The sequence below is a fragment of the Sebastes umbrosus genome, chromosome 7, assembly GCF_015220745.1.
Source record: "Sebastes umbrosus isolate fSebUmb1 chromosome 7, fSebUmb1.pri, whole genome shotgun sequence".
Classification (NCBI taxonomy): domain Eukaryota; kingdom Metazoa; phylum Chordata; class Actinopteri; order Perciformes; family Sebastidae; genus Sebastes; species Sebastes umbrosus.
In genome coordinates, this window is record NC_051275.1 from 21092195 (window position 1) to 21118083 (window position 25889).

The 25889-nt window shown below is 37.9% G+C and overlaps 1 protein-coding gene across 3 annotated transcripts in view; it reads right to left on the bottom strand.

Annotated features, from left to right (window-relative positions):
- Positions 1-2274: 2274 nt before the first annotated feature.
- The window catches only part of fam168a (family with sequence similarity 168 member A), a 32767-nt gene continuing 9152 nt past the window's right edge, over positions 2275-25889 (bottom strand). Inside the window, exons 2-9 of one of the 3 annotated variants that reach the window (XM_037776502.1) lie at positions 19167-19274; positions 18448-18539; positions 15193-15273; positions 9667-9812; positions 8874-9060; positions 8660-8710; positions 7600-7726; positions 2275-7408 (exon numbers count right to left, since the gene is read on the bottom strand). In XM_037776502.1, the coding sequence (XP_037632430.1) occupies positions 7614-7726; positions 8660-8710; positions 8874-9060; positions 9667-9812; positions 15193-15273; positions 18448-18539; positions 19167-19228 (732 nt within the window). In that variant the 5' untranslated portion in view covers positions 19229-19274 and the 3' untranslated portion in view covers positions 2275-7408; positions 7600-7613. The remainder of the gene's footprint in view (positions 7409-7599; positions 7727-8659; positions 8711-8873; positions 9061-9666; positions 9813-15192; positions 15274-18447; positions 18540-19166; positions 19275-25889) is intronic. The other 2 variants (XM_037776504.1, XM_037776503.1) reach the window with 2 other exon arrangements.

Here is a 25889-nt window from a genome sequence, read left to right on the forward strand (position 1 = left end):
TATTCCTTCCTTTCTATGGTCAGAAATAGGATGCAAAAAGCTGAGCAGGTGGCACTACTGTGTAGCAAAAAGGCTTTATGATGTGGAAACAGCATAATATAGTGTACAATAATGAGCCCGTATTGTGAAATAAAGAGTGCATAAAGATATGCTGTTGACAAGCTATTGGCATAACAACACAATGAATGTTTCAACACAAATACTAACAGGTCAAGTATTGATGGGAAAATGAACAAACATCAAGCGTAAAAAAAACGGGTTGTGATTTAATTCTAAACACTAGTTCCAACAAAAGCTCAACGGCCTGAAAACTAAAATGCAGAGACAAAGCTGCAGATGCACAGACGCAGAAGGAAGAAGTGGTTCGATGTGTTGCTGCGTGATCTGGCCTGCAGGATCCCAACGGACGGATTAAGTCATTCAATACTCAATAACGAACCTCTATGGCCACTGTGGTCATTATCATTAACACTTGTTGTTTCACAGAAAATGAAATGCTCTTCTTTGTTTATTTCAAACATTTTATACACTACTTTTGTATCGTACTGTATTTTATTCATATTAGCCCATTTTGATATACACTTTTACACATGAACATGCTTTTATCGGAAAATACTTCAGACTTTTGAAAGAAGAAATGACATCTTTCCTCTTACGAAGGAACAGTTGAATTTAGAAGCAATAAAACCCTTTTTTCAATTCAATACACTCCGGGGGGTTTGCTGCTACAACCTTACTTGGTCTGGTATGACCAGTAGCTCTTGTTATATATTGTTGTACAGCGGATACTTCCGTTTTAGCACTTCATCCCATATTTGTCACTTGTGGCAACAGTAGCCGATGTTCAGCAGAAGTTATTTAGTCTTGCCTTTAGTGTATTTCTTGTATGAAAAGTGTCATATTAACAAAATTTCGATTGATGGATTGATCGTATTGTGGCATTGATTAGAACTCTGATAAGTTAGCCTGCGTGTGTGACTGGATGAAGGAATAAACCAGATAAGACTCATGGAAATGGCAGTGCACACGGACACTTAGCATGAGATTAAAACTGGAACACAAATTTACCCAACAGACTGAATCTTAACCTGCATCGTAAGCAGCATTCAATTATTGTCAGCGATAAAGATATGAAACTGTGTGTGTTTGGCGGGGCGTTCTGCATAAAAGAGGTGTGTGTGTGTCAGTGTTTGTTCAACAGTGCGTTTATCTGGATGAGTGGTGGTTGGTGTTGCTCAACCCCGCTGGTCGGATGTCTGCTGATGGATGTAGGGAGAAGTGAAAGAGTGAGTGATCTTTGCTGTTAGTGTTTTTCAGCCACGAAGGAAATGATGCTTTCTGGTTCTTCTATTTGAACGCAGACTGCACTTTTCATTCAGTCAGTGTCCTTACATCAATCTTTTCCTGAAATGGGACAAAGAGGAGCAAAGACTGCAATGTTGATGTGTCACTAAAGGGGAAATACACTCTACTATTCACTATTGAAATGATTTTAGACCATTAGAATTAAGTGAGTCGTACATTTTTACGGGAATATGTGGGAATCCGATTTAAGGGCAACATTTCCCTGTGATGTAATACATCTTGCTGGATGATTGTGACTCATGCAGAGATTTTCATAACTCCTCACCTACAATGTCACACCCCTTTAATTAGAATGACAGGTCAGCATTAAGGTGAGGCTCGAATTTATCTGTAATCTATTCTAGTAATTTCCAGGGAACGCGTGGTTGTGGTATTGTTTCGTAATACAAAATAAACAGGTTCACCTTGGGGAAATGTCACCCATTTTTCACATTAGAATATCAGGTAAAAATATTTGTAGAGCTGCAACTTCATTAGTTGTCTATTAAATTAATCACCAACTATTTTGATAATCGGTTTGAGTTTTTTTTTTTTTTTAAGAATAAAAGTAAAGATTCTCTGATTCCAGCTTCTTAAATGTGAATATTTTCTGTTTTCTTAACTCATCTGACAGTAAACTGAATATCTTTGAGTTGTGGACAAAACAAGACATTTGAGGACGTCATTTTGGGCTTTGGGAAACACTGATCGACCTTTTTACATTTTAATCGTCCAAACTACTAATCGAGAAAACAATCGACAGATTTCTCGACAATGAAAATAATCCTTAGTTGCAGCTCTATATCTGATTTTTCACAGTTTAATGGGATGAATCAGGGTGACTGTAAATACTTTTGTTCATTTTTTTAACAGATTTACCCCAAACAAAGGCAATACATTCTGAATAAAATAAGGTCACACAAAACAATCTTCCTTTTATAGGAAAATTTTAATAGTTATTCAATGTTCTACATTTTACAGTAAATATACAATTACAAACTTGGCTTAGTTATAGTACTAGATCACTAACTGATCTTTAAAAAAAAACCCTCAACAACAAAAAAAACATAAAAAAACAAAAAAATTAAAACAGATTTACACTTCATATCACAAGCCTGACGCTGGTCCGTCACTCTGGACCAAATAGCTAACATACAGTTCACTTCTCTCAACGCTGAACAGACGTTGGGCTTCAGTTTCAAACACAACCTTACGGTAACAGATATACCATAGCATGTGCAAACTGGGTACCAAACTAAAACTTCCAAAGATGGGGTTGTTCCTAATACTCGATCCGGGGCGGGGGGATACAAGTATGCTTTTTTTTTGGAAGACAAGGAATTTCCACTTTTTGCATCACATTTAGTGTCAAATTAAACTAAGAGATATCTCTGACAAATTGAAATTAAAAAGCTGCAGCAGAACATCAAAGACATTTAAGAGCCTACTATACACTGTGATAGTAGTGTTTTAATTTATACTGGTGAAAAATAAAACTAAGACTTAGCAACTGCAAGGCAAAAGAAGAAGAGAGAGAGAGGGGAGAGGGAAGGTGGGAGGAGAGGAGGGGTGGTATGAATGGTTCTGATCGCTTTTTCACTGTCAAAGTGAAGAAGATTAAAATATACTGGATAAAAACTAAAAATAAAATCCTAATTAAAGTTACCAGCTTTCAAATGTAACTGATGGTTGAAAATAAAAAGATGATAAAAGACCTATGGTTTAAGACAACTTTGCATTTCCCCCCATCTAAACACATCAAAGTGTCCCAACCGTCCATTTTCACTTTAAGTGCAAATTGAAATAAATGAGAGGCAAGGAATGGAGTGAAATGAGGAAGCAGTTTCACCACCTCTAAAAAACAAATCTGCTCTGTGGCTGTCTTTAACTTCAACTGTCCCAAATGCTCCGTGGGTCTGCCTCTCTACTCAGCCTCCACATTAAAAAAATACAGTTTTTTAAGAGCATTGGTCAACAGCCCAAGAAAAGAAAAACTCTCTCGTATTAATGCTCAACTTAAAATGATCAACTCTTCCTGTAAGAACAAATAAAACCTTAGCTGTTGTCTAAAATGGCATTTCGGAAAATGTTTCGGAAAATAGGGTATTTTATTTTGAAAAGGCCACCCCCACCAAAAAAAAATGAAATCTCAGTGCTCAAAATGTGTCATCCAATTGTGATTCTTAAAAGTAAAAGACATTAATTTATCACATGCCACTTTCAGAATCGGTCACTGGCGACATCTAGTGTTTGAAAAAGGCTCAGTGGAGATTTCACCATTACCAAAAAAAGAATCCCCATTAGCGACACCAACTTGATGACTATCATATAGTTCAATATGGCTGCTACTGAGGTGGTGAGTGGTCGCAAAGGTCACTCTGAGAGCACATAAAGACCAGGAAACATGTGAGAGCAGAGGGCTAAAAAGGTCAAAGTGGACATGAGAGGGAGCAGAACATATGATGTGACATTTTGCATCCCTGAATGTGATAAAAACTGAATGTTTGAATGGTTGGGAGGGATGCAAAATGGCCTCTGAAGTAGGAGAAACACGGGAGGATACAGTAAGAAAGATAAAAAGTGAGACAGGCAATACGCATTAACAACAATGTGAGGACAGCAATAGGAAAACACAGATTCACAGGAAGCTAGACAGAACAAGGACTCAGAATTCACCAGTTACTTAGGAGAAGAAACTAATATTTACTCAACTGTTGGTGAAATATGGCACAGAACAAAAGGCGGACGTCGTGGAGAGATTTCATTCATCATTCAATACATCTTTGCAACCAACACAGGACAGAAACGGACAGCGAAAAAGCATCATCCCTTTCAGTTCTGTCACCTGCTTTCCTCGAGGTCTGTAAATCCAGGCAACGATTTAAAAAACGTGGGATTTGGTGACGAGAATTCCCACGAGTTTGTTGCCAGACCTCGTCTTAACTTCTCCCCCCCTCCCCAGTGACAGATATGTAGAGGACACAGATGCAGAAGAAGTGAAAGAAATATATATTAAAAGCACAAACAGTAGCTGCCACACTGATGCAACCATGCTTAGCTAGAAATACATTACTGTACCACTTGCTGTATAAATATACTGCATTTTTTTTTTTTTTTAAACTTAGAGATCCAATGCTATAGTGAAATACACCTGAATATTATGCATACCCATTATGCTCAATTGACCAGAGGGAAAGAAGAACAAAAAAACCCATAAGATTTAATTGAGAAATACTGACAGAAGTAGTGGTTGGTTAAATAAATCCTAATGACGAGTAACATTGCTGCTGTCGCAAGAAAACCCACTTTCTGTATTCTTGAACTGGATTAAAATGTACAAGATGCTTTTCGTGGTGGGAACACTTTATTTGACCCGATAACGAGGGTTGTTTAAAAAAAATAAGGCTCAAAGATCGACGGTTTTCATCCGACAGCGGCATTACGCAATATTTTCTTTGAGAGTTAACCTACTAGTGTACAAACATCTGGACTAAGAATACCTCAAACACTCGACCTTATTGTTTTATTTTTAATTACAATATAAATTGCTTCTTCCTCTCTCCTGCACTACAAAGCCTAGGTACCTGTTACTTAGCATTAAATTATAGTCATCAAGTTGTTTTTTTTTTGTCTTACGTTGTGCAATATTTCCTCACAAAGTTATTCCCAAATTTTTGATATGTTCTACTTCTCTTCTTAGCGGTAATAATTATTGAACGGAGGCTGCATACAGAGCCTATAATCCATATTTAGAGATTACAACAATAAGCTTTTCTTTTTTTAAAAATCAATTCAAAACGCTGATAAAATAATCACTGTGTGTTAACAGTTGGAGGCGTTCCCTCTTATTTTATTGCAATTATCAAACCACTTCATCTACATACCTGCGCAGTAAATGCTTTTTGTTATACAAATCTGTACTCTACAGATCATGAAGTGTGTGTGTGATTTCAGTCTTTTTTTGTGTGTGTGTGCGTGTCTGTGTGTGTATGTGTGTGTATGTGTGTGTGTGTGTGTGTAAATCCTGAAAAATGCCATCTAAATATTAAACCCCACCACCACTACTCGGTGTGTTTTGTAGTGTTTGATTAAGATGGGTCACCACACTGCCTTTGCACATAAATGCCTTTACATGTAGAAGCATAAAAAGGCAACAGAATATAAATGGCTGTATGGTCCACGTCTCATTGGCTCAAATATCCTCATCTGATGAGCATCATGTTTATGGTGGGTTTTTAAAAAAATATGTTTAGATGCAGTCAGTAAAAGCAGATATGTGTGAAATTTGAGTGAACAAATGGATTCATCTTTTTCATAAAAACTGCTAAAAGTCAACTGGACCGTGTTGAAACTAAGTGACACTGCGTCATCACGGCTTTGCACTCTTTGCTAAGATGTCTAAACTGTTGTAGCCATAAACACTAAAAACCAGCACCTTTTTCTGTCTTGCAATTCACAACGCCAATATATTGACCCCCAAATTCAGAGAATAACAAATCATCCATCATGGACCAGGTGTTTACGCATTACCGTCCACAATTTCGTCCTAAACGTGGTGCACAACCACCGATGATGCTGGTTTGGTCTTTTTCAGCACTCGCACAACTGTGGAATGGACTAGTGGACTGAATCCTATCCGCTCTATCGACACACATTTATTTCACTGGTCCTTTATTAAACTGGGTTTCTGTTTGTTGAGTGTTTGGTTACAAAGTCCTCGCCTGGAAGAAGGAAGGGAGGAGGAGGAAATCAATGTACAATACATGTAGTGCAAAAAAATAGCAGAGCGTTTGTGCGGTCTCTTGCAGGTGAGACGTCACAAACTCAAATGTCTTGTACCTTGAAATGAAATGACCCCGACTGTGAATGTGTTATCTCCTCCTCCTTCCTTTTTTTGTCTTGCTTGTCCTGCTTTCCTCTTTTTGTGCCAACACAATCCCTTTAAACTCCTTCTCTGCTGTCTGCCATGCACACCCCTAGAAATGCATGTTGTTTATGTGTGTGTGTGTGTGTGTGTGTAAGTGTGTGTTGATCAGCAACAACATAACTTGGAGGGTAAGTGTCACCATGTGATCATGTGTTTTCCGACACACCACAGGAGCCCCTGTGTGTGAGTGTGTGTGTGTGTGTGTGTCTATGGGAAAGTGTGCACGACCACCCACGCTGTTATAAATATTTTTACATTTTCTAAACGACCTACGCTAAGGTTAAGATTTCAATAGTGTCACAACATACTAGCCTGCATAGTATGTAGCATGAAGTAGGTGATGTTTTCTTAGTGTGTGTTATGCTAATGTGGACACAGTGGGACACGCAGCAGGATGGGTGATGGCCAGTAAGCGCCCTGCTCATAGCACTCACGTGGAGACGTTAACGACAGGGATGATACCGCCGGACAGACAGCTACGCGCTGGAAGACGACTGAGATTAAACGGAAAAAATGAAACAAAGCGGATAAAAAAAAAGGATAAAGAGGAAGGAAAGGTAGGAAAAAAAGAAATCCAGTTGAGTGTGGTTAAAAAAGAAGGAATATAAAAAAATTAAATAACCCGGAAAAAACTAAAATGCTCATTATGTGAAAACCCTGTGCTGATATCTAGTTGTTAGAAATTTGGCAGCATTAGTCAATAAGTCTTTGTAGTGACTGATGGAGATGATAATGAGGAATAAGTGCCCAATATTTTCCAGCCAACTGAGCAGCAGCAGAAGGAAGGACCACACACACCAGCACAACACAGAAACAGGAGCAACCCGTGATTGGTCAAGAGTCCTTCTGGAGTTCCAATGACAGACACATTAAAAAATGAAAATAAAAAAAAATAAAAATAGCCATATAAAATAAGGTAATGACTGGTTGGCAAATGAACAGAGAGAAGAAAAAATAAAAATAAAAGCAGCTTTTTGTAAAAACGTTAGAGAATGTCGCATACTAACAATAACAATAATAGTAAAGTGGCTGTTGCACTTTAGTTTTTGTTCTTGCAGACAGGTGCCGAGTTCCCATGGTTACCAGTGGGAGCCCGTGTAAGATTTGAGCAGTTGCATACGATGGTGGACTCCAGATCTGGTGGGGGAAAGAAGAGCAGAGGTACACCTTGGTGATTGATTTAAGGCTGCGTCAGATCTCTCTCAGAGGAAAAGAGGGGAAGAGAAACAGGGGAACAAAAAAAGGAAGAGAGGAGGAGGGGGAAACAGATGGAGGAGAGGAACATCTCAAAGAGGAGAAAGCGAACAGCAGGTGGTGCAGATACTCACATGATGGGTGGGCTCTACCAGTGAGGCGGTACGTAGCTGTACCCAGGTGTCCCTTGGGGCCTGTAGGTTGGCACAGTAACTGGGTGTCCTCCAATCTGGGCGTGCTGGGGCGTTGTCAGCAGGGTCCCTACAGGAAGTAAACAACGCCATTAATTAATGAGCTTCAGCCATTTTTGAATCCATCTGCTGAGCAGCTATGATGGCTTGTAGTTGTAGCCATTGTACATAATGACTTTCATGTTATGTCAGCATGGTGATGGGATACATTTTTTAGATTCATTCAAGCATTTTGGTATATTTTCCATGTTTTAGCAGCAGTGTTTTTTTTACTCCAACTCTATATAAAATAAAACACTTAACTACCTACCTTGCATATGTATTATTAACCCTGAAGGAAGCCGACTACATAACCAAATTAATCTAAGAAATATATTTATACTAGGGCTGACACTAACGATTACTTTCATTATTATTAATCTAATGATCTAAAAATCTATTTTTTACAACAAATGGCAAAACGGCCGAACTCAAGTTAACAGAGGCCATGATGGCGGCTTAAATGTTGTTTTTTTGTCCAAAACTCAATTCAACTTCATTTATATAGCACCTGTCATACAATTATGCAGTCATAAGTGCTTCACAGAGAAAGATTAAAACAGTACAGACAAAAAAACAAAACAAAGACAAACAAAAAATAGACAATAATTCGAATTTTGCAAGACTAAAAATGACAACAATAAAAAATAAAGTCAAATAAAGTCTCTAAAATAAATAGGCCCCATAGATAGAAATAGAAATATGATGAAGAGCAATGATTAAGACTTAAAAACTAAGGCAATAGGCAATAAACCCAAACATATATTCACTTACCTATCACTAAAGATGAAGAAACCCAGCAAATATTCACATTTGAGTTGCTGGAATTTTTGCCATTTTGGCTTTAAATGACTATTAAATTGATGATCAAAATAGTTGCCATTTGATTTTAAGTTGATCAACTAATCAATTAATTGTCTATTTTTTTTCCAGCTCTAATCTGTTTTTTTAGGATTATACAGACCTGACCCTGCCAAGCAAGCACATCTTGCATATTCTTGCATCTTGAGAAAATCTATCAATCATGCAAGCCAAAACAAAAGGGATCACTTAAGACAACACTTCCACACACATTCAGTGAACAACATTAAAAATGCACGACTATCTCCAGAATGAATAAATCACATAAAAACTGAAATAATTGAACATTTTGGAGTCAGTGGTTCTGGTCTTCTTACCTGCACTCATGGCCATGGTTGTCCCAGCTACCATCCCCATGGCAGCCATGCCCTGGTTGCGAGGAGCTTGTACGGGGACGGGGGCCGGGTAGAGGGCCGTGGAGGGGATGCTGTTAGGCTGCACCACGGTGGTGTGATGGATCACATGTGGCTGAGCTGCATACACTGGCTGGGTATAGTAAGCTCCCTGGCAGGATGGACACAGGAATGATATATGCATATGCGTGATATATAAAGCTTATTAGAACTTTTAAATGTTTATTGCATTTGAAGGAAGTCTAAGAAGAAGGTTGAACTACTCATGAGTCATTTCCCACTGTAGGAACAAGATAAGTAGACAGAAAACACTCTTGCATTTTCCAGCCCTTCCTGCTCCTGCTCTTTTCTTTTCAAACATCCATTTAACCAGTAAAAAGACCAAATTACAAAAAGAACAAAATGAGTGCTTTGTTGTTGACTTGTCGAGTAACAAAGCTACTGCTTTTTAATCAGTTGTCAGTGTAATTTGCTCAAATCACCAGGGTTTTTTCTGTGAAAATGTAAAACAAAATGGACTTTTAGGTCCCGAATTTGTTAGGGGTTTAGTTTCTGGAGCTCACTATAACTGTTAATCTAATTGATTCTTTGGTATAAATCATTTTAACATTCCAACAAACAACACAAAACAACCTGGAGGGATTTGAGATAAATATGCCAACCGAACAGGTGCAACAGAACAAATCAGACTTTTCAGGAACAGAGTTTAGAGCGTGTCTCCAAGGTAATGTTGTCAGTTGTAATTCAGTGTCCTTACCTGTGTGTATATGTTCTGCTGAGGGTAGGCACTGCGGATGGGGTACATGGCTGTTGGGTATGGGGTGGGGGTCGGGGTGTAGGGAGGGGGCGCTCCATTTGACTGAGTGGGGGGCACTTTGTATGGGGTGCCTGCTGAAGTATATCCTAAAAACAGTCACAACAAAAAAAAAGAGTGGAAAGAGGGAGGATTTAGAAACACATTAGAGCAAACCACTTCATTCATTATTAATTAGTGTTCATATGAAGAGTCGGGTAATAATTCCCAGTGGGTTCGTCACCACTCTCACATACAAGCAGTCATGTGATCTATTCCCAATTAATAAAAGACAATTCTGAACTGTCATAAATGGACAAAAGATATAATCTAAATACTCTTATTCAGGCTTGTAGTCAGTCTTTAGATATGGTGAAGATGTGAGTCAGCAATACTGTGTGTTTTATGAATAATTCTACTCTATAAATAAACCTGAACATCATCAGTGTTGGATGTGGACCAGCAGAAACCAAATTAGTAAAATACTTAATCATATCAGTGTGTCTTAAAAACATCCCGAATTTAGTAATTTATTTCAACTTTCAAATGTAGTTGATTAATCTGCAGCCAATTTGATAATTTTAAGTAATTTTTCATGCACAAATTACCCAACATTTCACAATTCCATCTTCTCAAATGGGAGAGTTGGCTGCTTCTCCTTGTCTTACGTATGTTATAGTAAAATTTTATATTTAGAGGGTTTGAGGGGGGGCCCGGTCAACTCAGTACTTTTAAAAAAATCATTATTATTATTATTATAAATATATATTATTTTGTATTATTATTTTTCTTTTCTGTATTTAGATTTGTTATTTCGCCTGCTTATTATTTTATCTAGATATCACCTTTGTGCCTTTTATTTGATCTATTTTTCTAATGACTCCAATGCTACATGCACAATTGTAAAAACAATGAAAAATGAACCTTGAATGAACAAGTGAATAGTATGTGGAATATAACAAAGATATTTGAGAGAAAATTTTATATTTTTGGGGTTTTGGACTGTTGCAACTCAGACAAAACAATCTTTCTGATGTATTTTAGATCAAACTATAATAATCATTCGTTGCAGCCTTATTCAAACGTTTTCTCTTTTTTGCATTTCCTACAAAATCCACCAGATGGGGGACTGGTGCTGCTGTCTTTTAATTGGACTTGAGTCACTAAAAAATGCAGCCAAGGGTGTCTTAAAAGCCTCATTTAGCCAATTTTACCATGATATTTAAAGATAGCATTCATGCGTTGTTTAATGCTAAAGAGAGTAGTTCTGTAGACACTGTATTTAGAGTATAATCACCTTTTTATGGACCATATAGAGTGAAGCAACCTACCACCCTCAGTGGTACAAACATGATTTAAGTGTAGCCACCATTTAACTGACACTTCATCAAAAAAAAGGTTGAAAAGCACGAGGTGTACTGTAAGACAGTGAAGGCATCTGGATCGGACCACTGCATTTTATTAACTGGGCTCTGCTCTGTGGGGCGCAGTACCTCTGAGCCGCCACCTGGAGGAGCCTGAAGGTCAAACATGCTACTAGCTAGTTGCTGCTGAGCTTATGAAAGCGCTTCTCACACAAGGACAAGGGAACAAAGAGATGCTGGAGCTGCTATGTGTGTCTAAAAATGTGTGTGTGCATGCATGTGTGTGAGAGTATGCACACAGAGCATTAGAGGACAATGGTGTGTGACAATTACACAAAAGCCCTGCTGATAGAAAACAGTTTGTCTATTCAATGGTGTTGAGAAATAATGACATTGTCCAAAGACACGTTTCTAATCGGAGCTCGGCTGGAAGTTGATGTTTGTCTGGGACACAAAATCTAAAAGACTTTAATTTCACCATACATTAAGCACCGCAGAATACATAGAAATACATCTGCAGTCGAACATGCTGATTTTAACAACAGCCTCAATAATTAGGTTCTTTTGTCAGAACGGAGCTGGGTGAGATTTGCCAAAGCATACCTGATATTTTGTTAGACTTCCAAAAAGATAAAACCAAACTGGGGGGAGGGGATGCAAGAGGAGAGGGGCTTCAAAAGCAGCACAGATGAAATCTACAAACCCATCCTGCTTTGGTAAGATACTTAAAATTCAGGAGAATATAAAACAATTTGAGTAGCTATTTCCCCCCCGTTCAGAAAACTGCATCTTTTGCCAATTTATAGTAATTAATACTTTAACATTTTTTATATTTAGGTGATAATCTACTTAATATCTCTCATATTATACCAGTTCTTCAAAGCACTTTATTGTTCTTTTCATTCTTGTTACCATCTCACCCCTTTTGTCTGGAAACACTGAAATATCATATTTAAAGTCACAAACTTCATTGCTCGTCTTCAAGGAAAAAAAGGGAAAAAAACAACTTCTTATTGACTTATCGATTGCAAAGTAATATTTTCTTTTCACATGGATCTTTTTGTTATTTAAATATTTTTGTTGTGTGGTCAGTTTATTGATTACATGTAATTTTTTCTTTGGGTTTGTTAGTTTGACTTGTGTATCTGATGTTGTTAGTTAAACTTGACCGTTTCGGAGTTTGACATTGTATAAGCCTCTCCCTTTCTCCTTTGCAAATACTTCCTATAGATTTTTTTTCTATGTAGACATTATAACGAATGAACAAGTCTGCTAATAAAACTGAAGACTATGAAATTTGTCTACTTGAGATTTGCAACGTACTAGACGTACTAGTGCTAACTGTATGTAGGGCAGCAATTAACAAATATTTTCAATGTTAATTAATCTGTTGATTATTTTCTCGATTAATTGAGTAGTTGTTTGGTCTATAAAATATCAATCAGTGTTTTTTTCTTCTTTTTGTTTCTCTTGTTTTGTCCACAACTCAAAGATATTTAGTTTATTGTCATAGAGGAGTAAAGAAACCAGAAAATATTCACATTTAAGAAGTTTTTACTGTTTTTTCTTTAAAAAATTACTCAAACAGATTAATCGATTATCAAAATAGATGGTGATTAATTTAATAGTTGACAAGTAATCGATTAATCATTGCAGCTCTAAACTGTATTGCCAGAAAAGAAAAGAAGCCTTCCTATAAAATGCTTTTAGGAGACACTACAGACAAAGAGACAGGGGGCAATTTTAAAACTATTACAAGCAGCTGACAGCTTACAAAAGAAATCATATTAAATCAGATATCATATACAGTATATATACATGTTAAAACATACTGACATTGCGGTCACCCCCCAATTATTCAATTATCAATTGCCAAAATGTTATTTGTTAATTGAAGTCACTACTAAATAGATGTTAGACCCATTTCATTTTATACACAAGCTTTGAATTGGACTTTGTCACTCAGTGTTTCTAGGGTGAACGGTTCAAGACCCCGCCACATTAAACTATCTATATCTATACAGACGCACCATATCTGGAAAGCACCGAGACAGCTGTTCTTGCCGTCTGCTGTGGGGACCAGACACTGAGCACGTATCTGCTGCTATAAGGCCACTGGCAGCTGTTACTGGCTGGCGTCCCACTCCTTCACCATCAATGCCCTTTAGGCTGAGATCACCATTTAATCCATACTGCCTTCAACCCTATTGCAGCCTGTGTTTGGAGCGCTAAACAACCTTGTTTGCTCAAAATATACTGCAAGGTAACACATTTTGAAGCACGAACGATTGTGGTATTACATCAAGTGTTGATTCACAACAAAATGCTCAGACAATCACTAAAAATTGCGGGGAAACATGATTTGCTTTAGGTTGCGTGTGCAAAATCGACATATAAATTCAGTGCATCGCTGTAGAGCTGTACCGCCGCCGTACAGCAGCGTTGGTAATAGATCGTCTGACTTCAAATTAAAATTCCATCAGTGTGTAATTTATTCAACACATTAAGTGTTTTTCCCAGCCTTAACCTAAGCACCGACTAACTTTCATTTCATACAGACACGTTACGCAACTGCTTTTCAGAGTGAACTGAATGATTACTCATCAGCAACATTAACATATTTCTGAAAGTTATTCAAGATAAATTGGTGGCACATTTATTGTTTGCTCAAGGCTGTTCAGTTTATAAATAGTTATTTAAAAAACACTTTTTTTTATTATTATTATTTCAGCAGACGTGGCACCATTCACAGCTACCAAACTAAGAGTAGCCATCTTCTCCCCAGAGTTTATAATAAACTGTTTCCTTATTGCCAACAGTTTTTACTTTGAATTTACATCTGTAACAGTACAGTCAGGTTTGCACAGATGATTGCAGCATTATTGTTGTTTACCTCATGAAATGTGATGTTTAATTCTCAATGGGAGCAACATAATAATGCTCTTGGCTCTTTGGCACTTTTGTTTGTACTGTATGATTCTTTCCTTATGTTTCAACTTGTTATAAATTAGCTTTGTAGTTCAAACTGTTTCTTTTTTAGATTGTGCAAATAAAGGAACAAATAGGCAGTACATATCTACTTAGAGGGCAGGCAGAATAAAACAAATATCCCTGCAGTTTAAGAGTTAAAAACATGATAATAATGAGAAATCATCTGCGTGTACTGGTGTGTCTGTGTGACAACCTTTACATAAAACTTCAATGGCTCCTTTACACTCACTGCCAGCTTTGTGGTGTGTTTACCTCTGATTCTTTTTCCTTGAAAAATGACAAACATCCCACTAATTAACTCCCAGGAAATTGGGGTGAACTGACAGCAATTTTTCCCAAGATAGTACCTCGTTAAATAAAAACTAAGGCTGTCAAAGTTAACGCAATAATAACGTGTTAATGCAAATGTTTTTTAACGGCACTAATTTCTTGAACGCATTAACGCAAAATAGCGATTCAGCCCAGCCGCTGTTCGATATTTCGGAGGTTGTAGCGGGCTCAGTTTTAAAGCTAGAGTGAAGATACTGGTATCATATGAAACTACAAAACCCTAAGGGATAAATTGGTAACAACCATGTCATACTAGCTTGCTGGGAGGTTAAATAACGCTCCCCACTGGCATGGCCATTTTCAAAGGGGTCCCTTGACCTCTGACCTCCAGATATGTGAATGAAAATGGGTTCTATGGGTACCCACGAGTCTCCCCTTTACAGACATGCCCACTTTATGATAATCACATGCAGTTTGGGGCAAGTCATAGTCAAGTCAGCACACTGTCACACTGACAGCTGTTGTTGCCTGTTGGGCTTGAGTTTGCCATGTTACGATTTGAGCATATTTTTTATGCTAAGTGCAGTAGCTGTGAGGGTTTCCAGACAATATTTGTCATTGTTTTGTGTTATTAATTAATTTCCAATAATAAATATATACATACATTTGTATAAAGCAATTATATTTGTCCACTCCCATGTTGATAAGGGTAGTAAATACTTGACAAATCTCCCTTTAAAGTACATTTTGAACAGATAAAAATTGCGCAATTAATTTGTGATTAATCGCGATAAATACTTTAATTGATTGACAGCCCTACATATAAACAAAGTCAAATGGTGTGTGTGTATATGTTGGGGCTCACCTGGTGGATACCCAGGACTGCCTGTTTGATAGAGGTTGGGTGTATAGGTGGGAGCCGTGGCAGGATACCCTCCTGGATAGCCTGCAGAACATCACAGACAAGACAGAAAATATCAGAAACCACAGCTTAACAAACAGAGAGGGCCACAGATGCACACAACAAAGACACACACACACACACGCAGGTAGGGCAGAACAGTATTTGGTTTGGAGCAGGATGTGCACAGATGGCGCTCATTAAAAAAATGTCTGCACCAATAACACAGTCGGCTGAATGCGTCTTACATACAGACGAGACACACCTGCCAATATGGTGTGGGAGGAGATAAATTCAGAGACACATTAGCGATGCGCGCAGACACGCGCATCACACACACACACACGCACGCACGCGCATGCACGCGCACGCACGCGCACGCACACACACTCTTGTGCGTCATCAATTACACGTCGAGCAAACAAAGCAGATTTTGGCCCGAGAAAAAGCTTTCACTGATAAAAAAGGTGCGAGTTCGACAGAGCGAGACAAAGAGGGAGGGAGAGAGGAGAAAAGCAGGGGAGTTAAGAGACGCTACGCAAGTGTGCGAAGTGCTGCTCTCTGCTTGCTATTATTGGCAGTCAATCTCACAGACTCTCTGCTCTGTAGCCTTGAGCCTTTTCTATATCGAGCTTTGGCTGCTGTAGGTTGAGCCAGTCAGATGGAACAGGTTTAATAAATATCTGCATCAATCTATACTGCAGTCTGAGGGTTGTGATGGTTAAACTAATCTGTACTCAGCTCAGTTTAATATGTTTTTATTATAGATTACGCAGGGAAATTTGACTACCAAATAAAAACTATATACATTATGATTAATTACATAGTTAAGTTAAAGTCACTATAGGACAAATGAAGCCAATACATTTAAAATCATTTATAGTGCAGTTGTCTTGCATATTCTTTTGTTTTATCATTAACCTATCCACTATGTTAAAAAGGAAGTGTTGGTTATTCATTGTCCTTGTATTACTTTATTTATTTTTTTATATATATATATATATATATATATATATATATATATATATATATATTTATTTATATTTATATATTTATAATTATTATTACGAGTCTTATTATTTATTTTTCCTTTTTCTTGTTTGTATTAAATTGTATGTGGGATCAAGAGGGCGGGGGACATAATGTAAACAAAAATGAGTCCTTAATAATCATTGTATTTCATTGTACCTGCTAATTGGATAAATACATAATGCTAATTGGATAAATACATAATACAAAAAAAACAACTAAATAAATGTGTCTTTTTGACCACGGAGAGCAGTAGTGTTACTGCAATTCACAAAATCCCAAGTTAAACTCAATGTGTTATTGTGGATACTTTCAATGCAACAAAAATAATTTAAAAAAAGTATTGCATTTTTAACACCTTGCAAATGTTCCATCTATGCCTCACAAATTAAATATCTGACTTCCGACAGTATTTTTCACAATTATGCCATAAATTGACCTGAGAAACATTTAACATCTCTGAACTATATCTATTACTAATAACTTAAAAATGCAATGCAAATTGAGACCAACTTAAAGACTAAAATAAACAAACAAACAAACTAGGTATTAACAGCCTATTTCTGAAAGTGATTTTGATGATGAAACTGTGACTGAAAAGAACCAACAATGGTTTAATAAAGCTCCTCTCTGTTGCATTATGCCCGGTGTTGTCTGCTGGTCACAGTGAATTAGTAGTTTAGGTATATCGGGGCTCATTTTCCTACATTCAAAAGAGGTCATTTACTATCAGTCAGATTTGAACATAGGAAAATCAACTTTCATGGACCGTTTTTATCATTTAAACGAGTCTGTGTTGAGTGTTTTCGGATCAATGGAAACACATGACATGGGCTTCTCTCTAACTGACGTTCGTGTAGAAAAGAAATTAAGTCTCCGCCAGGAAATAATCCCTGAAAAACATGCTGCTCCTCAGACTGTCACGTGTGTGTGTCTTTTAGCTCACATGGAAATGTAAACTAAACAGGAGTGGAAGCACATACAGTACTCATCAAATCTACTTGTTACATATGTGGTGGTGAATACATAATCTGAACATTCATCATTCCTGCAAGCACCTCTGACCTGTTGTTCAAACTCCTCATAAAGATGGAGAGAATGGCATCATGGGAGGAGCCACATTATCCCAGCTGCATGCTTCCGCATCAGGTTTAAAAGATGTCACAAGAGACTCTTTTTGTGGCATATTACAGTATGATGTAACAAATCTAACCAGCTGACTTGAATGTCAAAATATGGAGTTGTTCTGCTGTTATTTGTTTCTCTGACTTTGCTTCAATTATATGTCTGGCCACCCTGTTTAATTTTATGTAAAAATGTGAGCAGTTATTCTTTCTTGTCAAATATAGTTTTCTGCAAACAGCTAATGTTAATAACAACCTCCATATTTGCACATGTACAGCATGTGTCTGTCGTACGACACCATTCCTCACAAGAGACTGACTAGCTCTTTGTCTGTGCTCATGTGCAACCTGTGTTATATCTCATCAACATGTTCTTAACCTACCGCACTGAAAGCCTTTGCGTGAATAAAATTAAAAAGCTCCACCATGTCAACAACTACAACATCTTTAGGTCATGGTCCAGGTTCACACAACTGCATTGCACAGAGCATCGACTCTGCTTCTTCAATAGAGCATTATTGACATCCCTAACTCCAGTCAACACTTTGTGACTATCATCTCCTCTCAACCCATTACCCTTATGGATAGATACTTTATTAATCCCAGTAGGCAATTTAACAGTCTTAACACCTTCTATCCTGCATCAACCCCCAGCTGTACTAAAAACGAAAGGTTAACGGCTTTTACGCAACACTTTTCACTAGTTTCTAGTCTGTGTCACCCTCTTTTGTATGTATTATTGCATACAGAGTCTTAATTCTATGAAATTACATGTTATTTATTGGACACTTTTGTTTTCTGCAGAAACCATATGGTGTTTGTTGGGCCTAAAATGTAAATGCTATGTTGAAATGTCCCTTCTTTGAAACACATTATATAAACCGGAAGAACATAGATGTAGTCTGCGGTCTTCTCATAATTTCTAGGTGTGATGGTGGTATCAATTTTCTCACTGAATAACTGACTCAAAACTCAGCAGCAGTGTCGTTTGTCACTTGCAGCCATCCTTAAAACAACGTTTATAGTGGTACAGAGGATGATAAATGTATGTGTGTGTTAGTCTTACCTGCAAAGGCCATGTTCTTAGGGTTTCCATATGGGGTGCCAGGCTGAACGGGGCTGTAGACTGGATTCATAGCCGCAGATAACCTGTTCTTACTGAGAAGTAAGAGAAAAAGACAGCGTGGCGGGGAGGGCAGGGGGATAAGAGAAGACAGAAGAAAAACGGAGGAGAGAGAGAGAGAGACGTAAGCCGTGTAAATTGGAAAGAAAATTGTTACGATTATCAAGCATACGCACACACTCATCACGCACATAAATCCCAAACTCAGATCCTTAAGGCGACATCCAGCTGAAGGATTTTGCCAGCATGCAACAAAAAAAATAAATAAATCAAGCCCCGTGATTCCTCACCCTCAAGTAGGCTCAACGTAAGTATGTATTTAAAACAGACTTTTGGAATAAATAAGGCACAAAAACTGAGAGAAAGGCACAAGTACGCATAGCGATCCACTGAAAATAATGGTTTGGTTTCCTGTGTGGCATTAAATACAGCTGTACCAGCCTGGTTTCCACCGGACGGAGGAGTGGCCACTAAAAAAATCTAAGGTGCTGGAAATGGTTGGGATGAAGTTGACCGACAACCATTTATACTACATCTCCCATACCGTATCTTTCTCAACCGGTCTCAAATGCTCCAACTTACCTGCTCATGGAGAATACGGCCATGGGAAATTGTGTACATGTGTGTGTGTTTGTGAGTGTGTGTGCATGCGTGCCCCGTACCTCTTGTGCGTGTCTGGTTGATACATGAAACTGAATTTGTCTGTGGGATGCCCGCTCGCCATTCTTGCTGTATGCAAATGAGGAAGGAGTGGAAGTGGATATGCAAATCTGAAATTAAAACAGCGAGAGGTCATGATTACAACGAACACAGGAAAAAGGAAAAAAAAATAAAAATAAATATAAAATAGCAAAAAAAGCAAGCACCAGTGCAACAGCAAATGGTTAGTGACCGCAGCAGGGGAGACAGTGATTTAGACGGTGCGTTTGAGTGAGTGCTTGTGGTGACCGCTGTGTCTTTAGCCACCAATAAATGCTCAACTGTGCTAAATTCAAAACAGTGTATGGATAAAAAAAAAAATTCAATATTGTGTGAAATGGACTGTATTTGCTTCTAAATATGTGCGTACAAAACAAGCTGTTTCTAGCTGATAAGACAGCCTTGAGGTACTATTTTATTCATTCCTGTGCATGTAAATCCTATATGATGTCCCAGAGAAAGTGAGGCATGATGAGTATGAGTGTGTATATATGTGATGTGCTGTACACGACATCCAATACAAGCAGCAAAGCAAACATTTAAGACAGCCAAATGAAAAAGCACAACACACCCAGTGAGCGGGCAAGTGACGGAGAACAAAATATAGTATATAGTACGAATAGGCCCGAGCCTTGCACTGAGCCCATGAGTAAGCATGATCCAGTGAGAGCATGAGCCAGAACCACAAGAGCGTTGCACAAACACAGAGCGGAACAGCTGAGGAATAAATAAAAGAGGAGGAAAGGTGTGTGTGTGTGAGCTGTGTGTTATTTGAGTTCATGTGTATCTTGTATGTGACGGCGCTTGTATGTGATCGGGCCGATTCGGTCTGGTTTTCAGTGTGGCTCTGTCGTGTGCTATATATAAGACTGCGTGAAATATGTTGTGGCAAGCTCTCTGCACACGGCACGTCACCCATTCACCATGAATCATTTGTCCAGTTCTGCTTCCTGTAGATTTGTGAATTGAATCGTACCAAAAAAGACAAACTGAAATCTGACCGATCCATCCTGGGATTGTGCTTCATGGCCAGTTAACAAAATCCTTCAGGTGATTATAGCGTCACTGTCATAATTCCTGGGCATACACAGCACCGTGGTGATGCCAAACGGCACCGAGTGACACTTCAAATTAGGCAAGGAAGCATTTCAGCACTGCATCCAGGAACGCTGACGTCAAAACGCCCCGGAGGCACTCGGCAAACTGAATGCGAGCACAAACACGTGGGTGTTTTTTGCGTATGAATTCCTCAAAAAATACACATATGCATGCCCCCAAAAAATGATCAAAAACATGAACCTGAGCATGCTTGTGGGTGTGAGAGTGAGGATATGTCATTACCTCAATTCATATCTCATAACAAAGGAATTTGCCAGGGGGATTGATTAATCTATTGCTGAACACATCACATAGTAACATTCCTCATTAATCTAATGTATCTCCTATGATTTAAATCCTTCCTCAGGGGCAACTCTGCCTCCCACCTTTTCATTCCTTTCAACCGTTCTTCTTCGTTTAATTCATCATTAGATTTCTCCACCTCACTTTATCGGTCTCTCTACCTGCAGACGTTCGATTATAACAAAGTTAAAGCAAAATGCAAAGCACCTGTACCACACTGCCACATTAAAAGAAAAAAATAGAGCTTAACTGGATTACATTAACAATACAATCGCTGATTTTACCCAAATGTCTTCCAAGCTCACTGTGCAGGTTTTAAAATTCAACATAGTTGATCTGCAATAATCTGAACAAGGAGCATAATACAATAACAAAACTAAGAGTCAACAGTCACGCTAGCAGCTCTGTGAGGCTGTACTTAAGAACAGTGGTGCTTTTAGCTAAATGCTTAAATGCACGAAAATGCTAACATGCTGATGTTTAGCAGGTATAATCGTAGACTGTATATAAGAAGTGGACGTTGTCACCATGACGGAGTCGCCCCCTGGTGGCTATTAAGTTAGTACAATTCATCCTGAGGGGAACATGAATGTCTGTGCCAAATTCCATGCCAATCCATCCCAAAGTTGTCGAGACAAGTCACTCAAAACCACAAATGTTAACCTATAAAATATCACAGCAGTCCATCCGATAGTTATGATTACGATAGATATATCTCATTGTCATTATTTTGTGGCTTTAAAAAAAATCTGTCGCCCCTCATCATCTTAACAGACAATTGTCGAACAAAATCATCAACAATCATCAGTTAAAACAAACCATGTTAGAGCTTAATCTGGTGGTTATTCACGGGAGCCAAGTTGTAATGTGCATGTAAATGTGTAGCGTGAGGGAACAATGCCCATTAACACATGGACAGGTGGCTAAGCTAACCCTGAGGTCTGGTGCTGCAAACACAACATATACCCAATTACAGCTGTGCCTGAATAGAGTAGAGAAAAAAACGTGATTGTTCATCCGTTTCAGCCTGAGAAACAGTGAGTGTGTGAAGGCAAAGGTGACGAAAAGTGAATGGGTGAGAACAAGAGGGGCACCACAATGCGTCTAATTAAGGTGTGCGTGAGGAACAGAGGAAGGCAGAAATGCATGTGATGAGTAGTGTCTGTACACAACTCCCTTTGTTTTCAGGGGGAGGGGATGATGATGAGGAGCTTCAGGCTCTCTATTCCTTAAAAAAAAAGCTAGAAGACCTTCTGTTCGACAGACCACTATCTAGGATTGTAAAAGACCATTCTCCAGAGGATATTCACCACAAAACAGTACATTTATTTCTAGGACAATGTAACGGGGCAGAGACGAGTATACACATCTCCATGGTTTAAGCATTTTTTTGCGCTTCGCTTACGGCATTCTTCATAAAGAAAAGAACTAAAAATGACACTGTGTTAGTGGTTGCCTGAAAATATCAATAACACATCCATGCTTGCTTATAGAGACACCAGCAAACAGTAACTGCTGCTGGGCACTCAGAGCCAAGGATTTGGGTTGTGAGCTCACAATGAAGTGTAAGCTCATAATGATTTTGTGGTACTACACTTCTTCTTTTTGGGAAATACGCTTAATATGTACCATCCATACTGGAGTCGGACGATATCAGTTGCCATCTCGGTGTACGGCTGAAAATAATGATTGTCATTTCTGATTTCCAAGAACCCTTCAAATGTCTCGTTTTGTCCAAACAACACTCCAAAAACAAGAATAAATTTAATTTACAATCATTCACGACCAAAAAAAGCAGCAAATTGAGAAACTAGTTTGGCTTTTTTGCAAGAAAATTACTTTAACAATTACTAGATAATCACAATAGCTGCCAATTACTATTCTGTCAATCAACTAATCAATTAATCGACAACATGTCACTCCCAAGTTACTGGAGCCGCGGGCTGCAACTAACAGATATTTTCATTGTTGATTAATCTGTTGATTATTTTCTGGATTAATCGATTAGTTGTTTGGTCTATAAAATGTCAGAAAATGGTGATCAGTGTTTCCCAAAGCCCAATATGACGTTCTCAAATGTCTTGTTTTATCCACAACTCAAAGATATTCAGTTTACTGTTATAGAGGAGTAAAGAAACCAGAAGATATTCACACTTAAGAAGCGGGAATCAGAGAATTTTGACTTTTTTTTCTTTAAAAAAATACTCAAAACTGATTTATCGATTATTAAAATAGTTGGCAATTAATTTAATAGTTGACAACTAATCCATTAATTGCCCAAATAACATCTTCAAATTAGGCCTACTTGTAAAATGTTAAGTATTTTTTATTTGATTAAAAACGTAAAATTATGAAACCATTATCAAAATAATTATCAGATGACCACAAGCTAGAAATTATTATTCATTCAAACACTGAGGAGATACACATATATAAGGTTTTGCGGGGATATGTTTTAAAATGCTGTCATGCAGGAAACAAGCTTTTGAAAGGCTGATATTATAAAGGGTACTGCATGACATGGAAATCCAGGAAAATGCATCACATTTGCCAAACTGAGGCCAAGTAGTTGAAGTAGTATAATTGGTAGAAAGCTTTTACTGTGAAGGAGCTGCAGGTACAGGACGTGCTGTGTTGCAGCAGCCACTGAGGGCTAACTAGTCAAAAACAGCTGGTCTGAATGTAGAGTGGTACTTTTTTTAATGATTACTTTTTGGTCAGCTACATTACAATTCACCATGTACACACTTTGTGACTGTCTGTTGGCTTCTTTCTGTAAAAATTGATCTTTTCACTCGTTGATACAAACACATCAGACTTCATAGACAGCAGGGATAGTAGCTGCACTGTAATGTCCCTCCATCAGTCAAAGGGCTGCAGATGATCAAACTGTACATGTGACATGAAGCGTTTTCACTCTGCTGCTGACAGCTTTTACGCCTTTCGGTAGCTTCTGACAATCAAACCATTGACCATGTTACCACATGTTTGGCTCCATAACAGCCTGCCATCCTCAACATGAAATTGGATCTCACTTCATTTTTTTCCCAGCTACCTGTCTGTCTGTCCGTCTATGACACAGAGACGATTTTAGAAGGATATGCACTGAAAACTGACGCTGCGTCACAACAGCGAAAAGATGGTGTGTGCTGTCTAGTTGATGTTTAGTACTCATCACTACAACACTGTCCAAATACTAAATTACACATTTCATTTGAGATTCTACTCACTTGCAAAAGGACCAGACTTTTTTTTCTCTTTTTTTTTCATTATTTTACGTCATAACTTGACCTCAAGGCCATTAAAACATACAATCATACCACAACCTTAATAAAATAATTATTTTGTCTGATACTATATTTCTGAACAAAATGAAAATAATTGTTAGTTGCAGTAGCTATTGTTTTTTCAATAAAAACATCAGAAAATCTTAATAAAAGCCTATAATAATTTACCAGAGCCAACAGTGACTTATTGAAAATTCCTTCTTTTATCACATCAAACAGTCAAAAACCCAAAGATATTAAAATTATTATCGTAAGTGACAAAACGAGAGCATCAAATCCTCACTTTTGAGAAGGTGGAATCAACAAACAAAAAAGTTTGATGAATGTCTAAATTAACTAAATTAGTTGCTAATTTCTGTCGACTGACTAATCATTTCAGCTATAACTGCAAACTCAATACTAGAGCTTTAAAACTACTACTTTAAAAATGAAAATCAATTTTCACTTTAACTTGGACAATTATGGTACGGAGCCACCCGCCACCGCTTTCCCGAGCTCCCGAGTCACGCAAGCATGTAGCCAAGTGGCAAAAAAAACAAGATTAAACATATATTGCTGTGCATGCCCTGTGGCATTGGTGAAACTTAATAATTCCTTTGTCTTTTGTAGGCCTAATTTGTTTTTAAGAAGAAAAAAAATATCGATTCAAATCGTAAATCGGGTGTGATGTGAAAAAAGAGATTTTATTTTTAGTCCATAGCGCCCAGCCCTACTCAATTCTCATCTAAGTGTATCGGGAGCTTGTGCTGTCTGGCACACAAACAAGCACGCGCTGACATTATTAAGAAGACCTTCCAGCTCTGTGGCTTAACCAGTTATTTTTCAGGACTTTGTTAAGCTTAAACTCTATTAGTGGGACTTCATTTGAGCTGAACTCACAAGCTCTAGCCTCGAGGCCTAGGTACACAAACACAGCTTGCCCTAGCCTGCATGCTAACAGAGCTGCTGTGTTTTGTGTGAGCTCAGTAATGTGACAGTCAGGTCTTGCCTTGTTCCAGATCTTCAAAGATTATGCCCACATATTTAATTTGTGTATGTTAATATAAAAATGTGCGTGTTGCAAAACAATAATGTTGGTTCCGCTCCATAAAGGGAGATTCCTGCAGCCTCGGGGCACCAGAAGAGGTAATAATGAGGGAGGAGGATTGTGAAAGAATAAACCTCTCACTCACTCAGTCACACACACACAAAGAGCTACCGTTCCTAGAGAACATGTACAATACAACACAACCCCCACACCGACTCTATCCTCCCACATAATACCTCACTAGGCATCTACTCTTTAAAGCAACAAATCAAAAACGGTGGGCGTCATCACACTTCAGTGCAGGAGAGAATAAAGCTGAACAGCTTTTTTTTTTTAATCCTCAAGAAGGCAGCGTTTCACGTGGGTCATATGAAAAGGAAACAGAGGAATAAAAATCATAAGACGATAAATTGCTGAGTGTTATGTGGTGCGTCAATGGTTATTTTCTTTCTTACAGACCATAAATATTCAAAATACCTACCTGGATAACAAGTCACATTTAATATATTTACAGCAGGTGGCTCTTTTCCTATTTGTTGTTTTTATTCTATAGCATATTATATTAGCATTTGCTCATTGTACTGTAAAGCTGAAACAATGAGTCTATTCACAGAAAATTAAATCAGAAATGGTTTATTATTTCAGACCCTTTTTAAGCAAAAATCCCAGAAATTCACTGGTTCCAGCTTCTTAAATGTGAATGTTTTGTTTATTTTTTGTCTTTTTTATTTTTGATAATAAATTAACCAGTTTGCGTGACTTTTTTAAGAGAATAAAAGTCTAAATTCTCTGATTCCAGCTTCTTAAATGTGAATATATTCTGGTTTCTTTACTCCTCTATGACAGTGAACTGAATATCTTTTGAGTTGTGGATAAAACAAGACATTTCAGGATGTCATTTTGGGCTTTGGCAAACACATTTTTCACTATTTTCTGACATCTTATAGACCAAACAACTAATCCATTATTCA